Here is a 13,293-nt window from a genome sequence, read left to right as displayed (position 1 = left end):
AGTTTCAGGAAAAATTACATAACATAAAGGTATATAAAAAGGCATCAGAAATAGGATGACCAGATAGCAAGTGTGAAAAATCAGGATGGGGGCATGTGTGTGGGGGTAATAGGCACCTATTTAAGACAAAGCCCCAAATATTGGGACAGTCCCTATAAAATTGGGACATCTGGTCACCCTAATCAGGAATAAAATCCTGCACTCAACCCTGTGAAGGTTTATGAACGAATTCCAGATAAGCTGTTTTACTTTTGGATTGTATCCACTTTACTCCATTTCTTCCCATCTTGAAATTTTGTGGAACTGCTTTATATTCCAACATTTATCACAATCGCTGTCAATTCTTTAAGCTCATTTTCATATATACTGACTGTAGCCTATACCCGATTTGTTAGTGCAGTGTGGTAAAAGAATAGGCTAGAATTATATTGTGTGAAAATTCTACATTCTTGCATAGACTTAAGCTTAAAATGTTTCTGAATGAGATGAGCACTTTTAAAAAATTGCTACAATAAATTTACTAATTTCTTTGTACCAATAAGAACAACTTTTGAGATACTCCGTCTCTATTGTTTAAAGGCAAAGTATGCAAGTAACTTGAGTACCCTCAATTTCTGTTGACATATATGGGAATGGAGGGAATTTGAGCACATAGCAGGCCTAATCCAAAACTACAACTGATTTTGTTTTGTTTTTTAAAAAAAACAACCAACACTACTCACTCAATTTTAATTCTCTCCCCTCTAAACAAAATGGGACCTAAAAAAAAATTGTAAAGAATAAGGATATTGGTTTTGAGCAGAGCACTTGATATATACTATAGGTCAGTCATTAGCTAGATACCCTTCTAAATATCTCGGTGGAACTTTGTTGTAATCTATTTAGGCTATCAACAGATGTGTTATTCAGTAACCTAACAGGCTGACAAGTGAAAAGCATAGTTTCTGATCCTTCCTAGAATGCTCTGACCAGTGCTTATCTTGAAGCAGGTTTACTAATGAAATTCACCCACATTTCCCTCCATAGACTTTGCTATTAGAAGTGGTTCAACTAAAAATAACTAACATGTTAGTTAGGAGATTAACCATACTAGTCTGGTTTAACTTCAAAGACATTGTGGTCCACGTAGATGAACTCAAACAAGAAATAAAACAAACAACCACCACCAACAACAACTTTGGGGATCTGCAAAGGCTGATATTGTACTAATAGGATTGGTTAGCTAATAACTGAAGGAACAGTTCTTAAAATGTATGTCCTTGGTTTCAGTTTGTGAGCCACAAAAGTTCTGCCAAGAACAAGACATTAACCTTGTGTCCATAGGCACAACATCAGACCCGCAGTCAGTGAGGAGAATTTTTTTTATTTAAAAAGAGCTTGGATATCATTACTTTGCTATGTTTTACCAGGATGTCCTGTAAGAAATGCAGTTTGTTGTATTCTGCTTTGATAATGCACAAAAATCTTCTGAAATGCAAGTTAAAAAGATTTTTCTGGAGTACAATTTTATAGTCATTGACCCTGTGAACTGAAAAAGAAATCAGATCTGGGTACTGTATATTGCATTTTATTTGTAGTAATTTTTCTAACTGGATATTTTTAAAATGAGAATGTCATTATTTAATTTTCTTTTCAGTGTTCACACTTGTCAAGACATTCTAAAAATTAGAGCAATTTTTTCCACTCAAGTTGCAGGTTAATTTAACTATTAATGCAATTACCTCCTCTGTAATCAGCTTTTAATAAAGGTTTCAAAATAAAATACTTGAGTAGCTGAGGAAATGAATACAGAACAAATAAACTGTTAGACTCTGGGCTGCCCAGTATCAATTTAGCTTCCCCAAGAACAACGTTGACCAGGTAAGCTGCTGATCTGCAGTTCTGTTGTACACTAACTAAGTTGTGTATTCCCACATACTAAACCAACATACTTGTTTGTCCAACCAAAGTATCTACACAAGTCCCGATAGGAAGGAATAGCAGTTCAGTCATGACAGTACTATTTAATAATAAATATTGTTAGTTAACAGTGGAAGAAGTGTTGCTGTTGGAGTGTATTCGCCTTGCACCTTTTTACGAGTCACTGAGATTTGTGCCAACTATTTATAAGGGAAAAAAAACCCCCAAAACCTCTAAATACATAACATCAGGCTCTCAAGCACAATAGTGTCAAGATATAGTAACTAAAAATTTAAAATGTTTGATTTTTACATTTCCCATTTGGGGACTGACTTTGCAATCTTGAAGCAGGTGAAGGAAATCAGTGGGAGTTTTGCTTACAACATATTATACACAGCTTTCTCTTCATTTATCTAATATTGGTTAGTGTGTGTGAATACACAAAAGTATGTATATATAGCTATGTAATGCATATAGGTATATATACATAATACATACAGACCCAGGCTAACTTGCCATTAAATGTTTAGACTTTGAAATAATTTTCTTCTTGTTATATAGATATAGGTTTTAAAAATAAAAATACTTCCATGCTTGTAGAGCTCCAATGATGTTAGCAGGTATTATTTCTAATTTGCAATGTCATCACATCACAACAGCTTTCCTTTTCCTTTTTTTAAGTTTTTTTTTTAAAAAATATAAAATTACCAATACAAAATGTAAAAACTGGTATATCAGAGTACATGGGCAGTGGGAGTACTTCAGGGTCATAGTAGATTCATTCCCATAGAGCATAAAATGTCAAGGCTCACTTCCGGCTTCACCAGTCATATATCATAAGTCTTACCTTCATTAGCAAGAAGAATACAGTAAACCACTTCCCACCATTGTAGACAGATATTGTAACTTTAAATTTTAGTATGCGTTTGCCCTCAAACTCCAGAACTCTAAAGATGATATTTTGTGGATGAGTGATAATTAATAAACGAAAGGTGTGGTGTGTTCTTTGGCACCTCAATCTCATAAGTAAACCAAACTACGGCTTCTTTTCTTTCTCAGGGAAAAATCCTATCTGTGGTGGACTCTTAGTACTGACGAGTAGAATAGCTCTGTAGAATGTGATGAATAGAAAACATATCAAGGGGAGTTATATTTTGTCTACAATTGTCTTGTATAATTGCACAAGAATTTGGTCCACTTATTCTCTTACAATTTAGTCCTTTTAAGAACTTTGGTTATCGCATTAATGTTTTGGTAAAATAAAGAGCAGATGCTTTCTTTCCTTTCTTCATCTTTCTTTCAGGTGGATTTTTCATTGTCCTCTCCTGTCTTCTGAACCCGTGAATATTTTTTGCATGAAGACTTGAAGCAGCTGGGAGGCCAAGATATTGGCCATGAGAAGCAGCAAGGAACTGAGCCTTGTATATTCTTCTCAAAGAAATAAAATATCGGATACCACCATGCTCGAGAGAGAAAATTAGTCTGGGAAGAGACCTTCAAATTCTATATTGGGGAGAAAAAGAGTAGAACAAACAATTTAGACAGTAGAACCAATCACATTAGCTGGATCATAAAGAAGTGTATGACAATTACAGTATATTTGAATGAAATTCTGCAAATAGTAAGTTTATTTAACCTGGAAAGGAAAACAGTTTGATGTGACTTGGGTATTCCATATTACAAATGGCAAAGTGAGAACTGAACACTTCTTTCTAACGTGTCACACAATAAAAGAATAAAGACTCAAATTGAAAAGAAGTATATTTAAAGCCAACAGAAGATTTAAAAAAAAAAACAAAACAAAACACACAACACACACACAGGATATAGCCAACCTTTGTCCAATTTACTGTAGGAAATGTAACTGGAAATTTTAAAAAGGATGGGTAATTTAAGATCTCTAATAATGTTAGTAGCTACTATCAATCAATTAAGATATGGTGTAGCCTATCCTAGCTACCTAAAACAGTGATAAAATATTCATGTTTAGAAAGAAGTAAGATCTTAAAAACATATGCATGCCAGAAGTGACAGACTACTACTTCTTAACATAGGCACCCATTCAGGAAAGCACATAAACATCTGCTTAACTTTAAACTTGTGCTTCAATTTCTGGGGAAAAATTCTATTTTTGCCCCAGATCTAATCTACTAATTTTAAGGCCATTATGACCTTTTTTTGTGGAATTTGCACGGAGAGGCCATTATTGGGTTTACAGCAGTTTACATATACATACATATTACATATACATACATATCCTTTGCACTCACCTTTTCATTAGCCATTGAGTGGTACCACCAGAAGAGCCTTGTGGTGATATAATAAGCAACAACAACATCCACAGTGTAGTGTTCATGGGCGACGAGAATGCAGATTATACCAGCGGCACTCATCAACCAGCAGATCAAATGATACCACCAAAAACAACGAGGTGAGTCTGTCAAAAGGAGAGAATATGTTTCTATAAATATCCAAGATTAACTTTAGGAGTTTAATTTGAATCTGTGTGATGTGCGTGGGTATTTTATACATATATATTAATGGAGAGAGAGAGAAAATCTCTGCTGTAGTAAAAATGCTCTTTGAACAAGTAAGAAAGCTTACTGATGCAAAGGTATCATCTGCTGAAATATGGCCATTAGGGCCCATAGACCTTCAGCTGAGGGACCTATGAAGGCTAAGACTAATCCAAGTTTTCATTTTTAAAATGGTTTTTGTTTATATTACCAAAGAAAGGACAAAAGTTGACCACTAAGACTCAAAAGTGTGTCACTGTAATTTTGACCTAAAAATCATGGTCAATTCAGAGTCCTTCTATTATTTTGTGGACAGAGGACCAAGGCAAATTCACAGCTCAGGATGGTTGGTGCTGTCCAATCTCCTGTTTTGGATGTTAATTGCAAGATGCCTCCCAGCCAGCTACCTTTAACTGAAACTGCTCTTCTGCTTAACATCCAAAAGGGCTTCTGGCCACAAGAGGTATAAGCTCAATAGGAGTTAGAGGCAATCTATTCTAATGAGTTAGACGTGGAACTGGGAGCAAGGAACTTCAGGCTTCTAATTCCAGCTCTGACACTATCTGTGGTTTTAGTCAAGTCACATAACCTTTTTTCTAACTTAGTATCCTGGTCTGTGAAATGGGGCTTGTATGCCACATATCGGAGTACATTGTGATGATTAATTTGTTAAATGTTTGTGAAGCAGTATGCAAGTGCTAAAGTCATCCAGAATGCCGACAACTCTCCAGCAACTGGCAGTCTTGCAGTTTAGCTGGAAATTTTTCCTTGAAAAATGTTTTTGATGTTGGCAACTATGGACATCATGACAGGCAGCTGGGCTCCACTTCCCCTGTAGTCGGAGGCTGGTGGTGGATCCCCTAAAAAGTGGGGTGGGATGCTTATGTAAAATGAGTCTGTTAGGTTTGGGATATCGTAAATACTATATCAGTGATCTTACCCAAAAAGGCTGGCCCTGTGCATAGTGTTATCTAGTTACTGTAGTCAGGACTCAGTTATATTCTGGAGGAAGGTGGGGGAAACTGAAAAACTACATCATAGAATCCCCCCAAAATGCTAAGGCTGAGTCCACTCCACTGATTTATGGACCAGGATTTGGAGTCCTATCCTGTTATTTAGTCGAGGAAGCAGGCTCCAGACAGAAGTGATACTCCACACTAGTATATCTTCCCCTGTTCTGAGAGAAAGAAGCATGGGGAAAGCCCCTGAGTAAAATGCACTGACAATACCCAAAAGATGGGAGGGTAGGGAGCAGCGGGGGGGGGGCGGGGGGGTGGAAGGGAAACTACACGAAGGGTACATCTACACTACGAAATTAGGTTGATTTTATAGAAGTCGATTTTTTGGAAGCTGTTTTATACAGTCGATAGCATGCGTCCCCACTAAGTGCAGTAAGTCAGCGGAATGCATCCACAGTACCATGGCTAGCGTCGACTTTCTGAGCGGTGCACTGTGAGTAGCTATCCCACAGTCTCCACTGCCCATTGGAATTCTGGGTTGAGCTCCCAATGCCTGATGGGGCAAAAACATTGTCGCAGGTGGTTTTGGGTACATCATCAGTCGCCCTTCCCTCCCTCTGTGAAAGCAATGGCAGACAATAGTTTTGCGGCTTTTTTCCTGGGTTAACTGCACAGACGCCTTAGCACTGCAAGCAGGAGCCTGCTCAGCTCACTGTCACCACTGCTGTTGCAGGCAAGTCTACTGTGGGGGCTGCTGTGATCCAAATAGCTATTGCAATCATTGACGTTCTGTTACCAAGGGTAATGACTCTGGGAAACATGCAAGCCTTTTTAGATTTTAGGTGTATCATATTCCTGTCCTTTGTCGCTGGTGAAGAAATCTTGCAGCCGTACAGTCCACATGTAACAGCTCCAGGGCTCTTGCTCTTTTGCCTGGGCCACACAGTAGCAGCTCCTGGGTGCCTTTGCGTCAATGGTGAATGGCTCCATCCACTTCTGCTGCAACTCTGCTATCCTGATCTGGGCAACTCTGCAGGAGATGGTGCAGTAGGACTGCTAGCCGTCCTCTTCAATGGTGTTTTGCTTGCTCCACCACTTCAGCTGCAATTCTGCTATTGTGATCTCCTGCGAGTTGGAGGCTTCTGCCTCAGGCCGCTCTCCCAGCCGGCTGCACCACGTGGTTACACTTACCCCAGCCTACCCCTTGCTCCCATGGCTCATGAAGCCTGGACAGTAGTAAGGAGCAGTTCAACTACAGGCTGAGCAAATACAGAATGGTGGTAGAATGTGCCTTTGGACGTTTAAAAGGTCTCTGGTGCTGTTAGTCAGACCTCAGCACAACCAACATTCCCATTGTTATTGCTGCTTGCTGTGTGCTCCATAATATCTGAGAGAGAGTAAGGGTGAGACATTTATGGCGGGGTAGGAGATTGAGGCAAATCGCCTGATGTCCAATTTTGAGCAGCCAGACACCGATTAGAAGAGCACAGCAAGGCACGCTGTGCATCACAGAGACTTTGAAAACCAGTTTCATGACTGGCCAGGCTATGGTGTGACGGTTGTTAGTTTCTCCTTGATACAAACCCACCCCCTTTGTTGATTTTAATTCTTTTTAAGCCAACCACCCTCCCCCCCTTCAAAATAAAGTAACTATTGTTTTGAAACCATGCATTCTTTCTTATTAAAAAAATTGAGAACGGACAAGGTAGCTGCGGGTGGTTTTGGGTACATGTCAGTGACCATTTCTTCCCTCCCTCCCTCTATGAAAGCAATGGCAGACAATCATTTCTCACCCTTTTTCCTGGATCGCCCGCGCATACGCCACAGCACTGCAAGCGGGAGCCCGTTCCAATCACCGCTTCAGTTGTGAACATTGTAAACACCTCGCATTTGACCTTGGAGATTTGGCATATATATTGGCATTATGTCTTTTGGAATGGAGTTCTGTTAGCACGGATTCGTCTCCCCATACAGCGATCAGATCCAGTTCCTCCCGTTCAGTCCATTCTGGAGCTCTTTTGCGATTCTTGGACTGCATGGTCACCTGTGCTGATGAGCTCGCCACACAGGCCAAACAGAAAATGAAATTCAAAAGCTCCCGGGGCTTTTCCTGTGTACCTGACTAGTGCATCTGAAAGTGCTGTCCAGAGTGGTCACAATGGAGCACTCTGGCATAGCTCCCAGAGGCCAATACCGTCGAATTGTGTCCACATTACCCCAAATTCAACCCAGCGATGTTGATTTTAGTGCTAATCCCCTTGTCGGGGAGGAGTACAAAAATAGATTTTAAGAGTCCTTTAAGTTGACAAAAATGGCTTTGTCATGTGGACGGGTGCAGGGTTAAATCAACCTAACGCTGCTAAATTCGACCTAAACTCGTAGTGTAGACCAGGGCCTAGAAATAAACAATGTCTCTCACACAAGAAAAATGCCTGATCAAAGAGACCAGAAGAGCATATTTTAAGTAACCTCTAATTCAAAACAATGATATACTATATGCTTTTGCTTAGAAAACTACATTTTCCTAATTACACAGGAAATAGAAATGGGTAAATTATGCACTTCTGATGTACACAGCACTTTGACTACAAAGCAGAGGAATTCAGATGGGATACACTGCCAATTCTTAGGCAGCATTTACAAAGCTTATTATATGTACAGTCTGTTGTTATTCTCCCCCACCCTTATCCTGCTATTTAAAGACATCTGAATTATGCTACTGTATGAAAAAAATCTTTAAAAAGAAGAGTTAAATATATCTTGCCTGTGGCATATATTACAGATAAGATTTAAATGACCACTGTTAAGCTGTAATAACAAACATACATGCAAAATTAATAAAAACAGAAAGCAGGAAATCCTGTTGCCACCTACTCATGGAACATTAGGCTGACTGCCATCTGTTCTTCTAGCAGGTTTGATTTATTAATTACACACAATACAATGCCAGAAAATTTTGTAGTACAAAGACTTAGACTTAATGGTCACCATGCTATACTCCTTTGTTGTTTAAAGAAATAAAGGTCTTATGTCCACATGGAAGTTCTCCGTCTCTCTTTACACCGTCAAGTAACTGTTTGCCTCACCAAGTAATGGGACTTTTTTGTTACAAAAAAGAATGTTTTAAGTTATCCTGTGTGCTGAAGTTAGATAAATAATTTAATGAAGTCCAACGCCTCAGTCAAAGTGCTCAGGAAATCAGCAATGAAACAGGGACAGATTCTAATTTTAGATACATGCCATGCTGTGAATTTAAAAGAAAAATGCTGCTGCACTAACATATGGCCAAACAAGTAACCAAATTATTGAGGTCCGAGTGGTGCATGCTGCATATTACATCTTACTGTCTGGTCCTCAGTTACATAATCTTGAAACTCATACTGAGAGACTCCAGAAGCCACAGAGTTCCCTACTTCCCTCAAGAACTGGATTTTTGACAGACCATTGTAAAATGAGGTTATAAAAAAGTATCCTCCATTGTGCAAGCCAAACTCAGCACCAAATTCAGCATTGGTATAAGTGGGCATAATTCCCATTGATGCAAGGGGAGTCATCTCTCTTTCTCTCAAATCATTAACTAGAGGATTATTTGCTGATTACGTCAAACAGAAGTTATAAGACAGATAATCATTTTGTGCACTGAGCTGATTCAGCCCCTCTCTCAACCTTACCACACCCCCCTCCCACATCAGTCTCCCAAAACACACAGATGTTTTCTAAAAACTCTGAAGCTCCACACCATGTACTAGGATATTATTGTACTTGCATACTATGTATAAGCATGGCAGATTCATTCCAGAAGCCACCCACTGGGGGGGGGGGGGGGGGTCAAGGGCATTTTGTCAAACTGTGTATTGCAATTTTGCCATTTATTTTATGCTGTAAAAAATAAAACGCGTATGAATGCAACAAAGTGGTTTTAGCTTAAGTGCTCTTCTTGTAACACAGGCATCAGCAACACAACTATATTTAAATACTGTAACTTACATTCCTTGATAAACAGGTAGGTGAGTGTTAGCACTACTGTGTGACCGCTGAACAGGAAGTCTCCACATAGGATGTGAGATCCAGTTATGGATAGACCACCACCAGAAATCAATCGTAGGATCCTCTGCACCTTAGCCTGAGAATCTCCATTCAACTGCAAAATGAGAAAAAATTCAAGATGATGAAGAATATATGTTTGGACAAGAAGTTTAAGTTAACTTGTGCTTAAAAAATAATAAAATTTAAAACTCTCTCCTAAACCTCTGAATCTTCTTTGTCTATTGTCTATGTATTTCTCAAAGATAATAGCATATTTACCAGGAAAATTTGTCAACAACCAAGGCTAGGCATTACAGGATTAGACTAGCGTAAGTGTTGCTGGATTTTAGACCTTTTTGTTTCTTGTTTTCCAATCAAAATGTGCAGGTCCTTCATAAAAATAACTGCAAAGCTTTCTGTATGCATTATATAATATTGATCAGGATGAGGTACAGTATATTTCAAAAGGGTGGACATATTAAGAATTGTGTAAGTGCATATTACATATTTGTCACTTGTGGCACGTACCACAGAACTCTCTTTCAATAATGGTGTGACAGATATGACAGTATCCTGCAATTTCCTGGGACAGCCTTATGGAGTTAAGTTAAACCTTATTGAATGTTTAGGAGGAACAAAGAGATAACATGAACTTTAAAAGACAATGTTAAACAATATAGCAGACGTGGCAAAGAGTCCCATGGCACCTTATACACTAACAGACGTACTAGAGCATGAGCTTTCGTGGGTGAATACCCACTTCGTCAGATGCAGATCCAGACTAACACGGCTACCCCTCTGAATATAGCAGACGTGATTGATCTTTTGGGACAATGTACGTGAAGTAGAATTTCGAGGACAGGAGCGGGCAAGCTTTTTGGCCTGAGGGCTGCATCGGGTTTCTGAAATCGTACGGAGGGCCAGTTTGAGGAGGCTGTGCCTCCTCAAACAGCCAGGCATGGCACAGTCCCCGCCCCCTACCTGACCCCTGCCCCATCCACCCCCCCTCTGTCTCTCCTGGACCCCCCACCCCATTCACCCCCCACTGCTCTGTCCTCCCTGACCGCCCCTGGACCCCCTGCCTCTAACTGCCACCCACCACCCCATCCAACTCCCCCCCTCCTTCCTGACTGCCCCCCAGGACCCCGTCCCATCCAACCACCCTGTCTCGTTGACCGCCCCGGACCTCCTGCCCCTCACTACTCCCCGCTGCCCCCATCCAACCCCCTCTCTCCTTCCTGATGCCCCTCCACCCCGGGGGACCCCTGCCACATCCAGCCACCCCTTCTCCCTGTCCCCAGACCACCCCTGGAATCCCTGCCCACTCCCGGCTTCCCCATCCAATCCCCTTCTCCTTCCGGACTGCCCCCCTGGGACCACTGCCCCCATTCAACCACCCTGTTCCTTGCCCTCTGACTGCCCCTTCCCCATCCACACCCTCACCCCAACCACCAGCTCCGAACTCCCCTGCCTGCTATCAAACCCCCAGCTCCCTGCCTCCTTACCGCGCTGTCTGGAGCGCCGGTGGCTGGCAGCGCAGCTGCACCAGGCAGGCAGCCATGCCACGCAGCACAGAGCACCGGGTCAGGCTGGGCTCTGCAGCTGTGCTGCCCCAGGAGCTCGTCGCTCTGCTGCCCAGAACATTGTGCCAGCAGTGGAGCGAGCTGAGGCTGCGGGGGAGGAGGGGGAACTGCAGGGGAGGGGCCCGGGGCTAGCCTCCCAGACTAGGAGCTCTGGAGTCGGGCAAGATGGTCCTGCGGGCCAAATGTGGCCCGCGGGCCGTAGTTTGCCCACATCTGTTCTAGGAATTACCTATGAACTCGGCCTTAGAAGCTTCATTCTGAGCAGGAGACTGTCTGCTGATCACCTGTTGCTCTGAGGACAGTTCAAAGACCCAGTTTGGATTCTCCAGGGAGCAGCAAAGAAAGGACTTTTGGATAACTAGCCTGAGTTTAAGCTGACTCACGGCTTTCTTCCTGATCCAGCAAACAAGACAAGAACTCTGGTCCATGGAGGGCCCAAATCCTTAGGGAAGGGTTGGTAGTACTTGGACTACTGAGGCCTCATAAGACTGCGTACTAGTTCTCAGCTAAAGCTGTTATGAACTTGCGACCACAAAAGAGAACCCTTTGGTAGGTTTGAAGGACCGATCTGCCAGAGCCCATGTTGGAGGCAGTTGGAGTGATCTCTGGTAAGCTTATTAGCATGTGTGTAGTTTCTTTTATTATTTTAATAGGTTTTCTCTGTTATGCTTTTACCCTAAGAATAAAATGCTTTCATAGGAAGCGTTATGTGGTAACTTACAACTGTTGGCAATTACTCTGTTAGTAGTCTCTGACGAGAAGTCAGGAGAAGCCTGCTTAGGCAGCTTATCTTTTGCTGGGGATATCACAGCATAGTCAAGGGACTGTGCAGCCTGGAAATGCCCTGGTCAGGACGGAGAGAGACTCAGGTCTCTATCCAAGAGATGCAATGGCTAGGGGTCTGGAAGCTTGAGAGCAGGGGCCCTTGCTGGACCACTATGGGGAAATACAAGTACAGTTGCCCTGAACTGTGAGAAATGGTTCTAAAAGAACCAATATAAATTGTGTGAGGTGTTACATGCAAGTCACTCACTCTTTGTGCAGAGCCAAGTAAAATGTTCACAAATAAAAACTTAAAACTACACGAAATTTGCCTAATTTGGGGCTTAGTTGAATAGTCAGAAGTCAGCCTAGGTTTGTTGACATGTTTGTAGACTTTTTAAATACACTTGGGCTGATTGCACAGTATCAGTAAGAAATTTTCAAACTCTCAGTCAGTTTCATAACAGTTTTCACCAAGATTAACTTGTTGGGAGCTTGCGGGGTGGGGGAAAACGAGGGACAAGTTCATCCCTGGTTTAACTCCAAGTAAGAAAGACAAAGCAATTACATCAAGAATGAATATGCCCCCCCCATCTCTAGAGTAGCCCTGAAATATTAATTCATTGAACCGAGTTGCTAGGGAGAAATTCTGTTCCTCCGAAGCTGTCTCCTGAGTGGCTCCAACGTTTGTTCTGTGATACTTGGTAGGTAAAGACTGTTTTTAATTGCAGCATTCAGGGATGGGATGAATATTGAAAGCAAAAATCAGAAATATGCAATTTAAAATACAAAAAGTCTACTGTAGGTGCTGCAACGTGCCAATGTTAGTATTAGAAAAAATTCCAAAAAGCAACAATTCAACCGTCCTTAACATGTCAGTAAATAAATCTTTTTAAAATGGCTATGGAATCTTAGTTTGGCGACCTGGAGCAATCATATCAGAAACCTAAGCCAATTCTTCACCATCACCACACACGCAATTGGACTGACATTTAGAGCACTCTATCATTTAGTTCTGCAGTACCACTGGCAAATACAATAAAATTTCCACAAGTATTTGCTCAATTTTTTTTGGGGGGGGAGAATTTGCTTTTCCCATGTTTACATACATCTTTTGCCATGAGTGTCAGCTGCCCAAACTGGATTTAAAAGCCCCAGACAGCCCTGGCCAAAACAGCATCATTGGCAAACGTGCTTACAGCAGGCCACCATTCCCTCTCAAAAAATCTAACTGCAATGCAAGGCTTCACTAGCTTGTCCTCCAAGTAGCTGTATGTCAGCTGACAAACTACAGGAAGGTATATTTATTATGTAGGTCTCAGCTGAAAAAAAAAAACCTCTGAAGATATGAACCTAGAGGGCTTTTAAAAAAAATAAAAATAAAAATAAAAGTCTAGTCTGGCATAATCCTGACGTATCTATATGTACATAAAACCAAGAACAAAATGGGCAAACAATCAATCTGCTGTAGTACTACTCCCTTGTACTCTCTACTCCTAAAAGATGCTCACTGTTCACAAAATCCTGCCTTACTAACAGCAATATACC

General features: G+C 41.3%; 1 protein-coding gene across 9 annotated transcripts in view; it reads right to left on the bottom strand.

The window, feature by feature from the left end:
• Nucleotides 1-700: 700 nt before the first annotated feature.
• Nucleotides 701-13,293, bottom strand: part of SGMS2 (sphingomyelin synthase 2) — a 61,704-nt gene continuing 49,111 nt past the window's right edge. For all 9 annotated transcript variants that reach the window (XM_043513299.1, XM_043513297.1, XM_038400464.2 and 6 more), the window contains 3 exons: nt 9,362-9,515; nt 4,170-4,336; nt 701-3,402 (listed from right to left, as the gene is read on the bottom strand). In XM_043513299.1, the coding sequence (XP_043369234.1) occupies nt 3,199-3,402; nt 4,170-4,336; nt 9,362-9,515 (525 nt within the window). In that variant the 3' untranslated portion in view covers nt 701-3,198. The remainder of the gene's footprint in view (nt 3,403-4,169; nt 4,337-9,361; nt 9,516-13,293) is intronic.

This window comes from Dermochelys coriacea, chromosome 4 (genome assembly GCF_009764565.3).
Source record: "Dermochelys coriacea isolate rDerCor1 chromosome 4, rDerCor1.pri.v4, whole genome shotgun sequence".
Lineage (NCBI taxonomy): Eukaryota > Metazoa > Chordata > Testudines > Dermochelyidae > Dermochelys > Dermochelys coriacea.
Note: the sequence above shows the minus strand (reverse complement) of the source record. Positions and strands in the feature narration are given on the sequence as shown.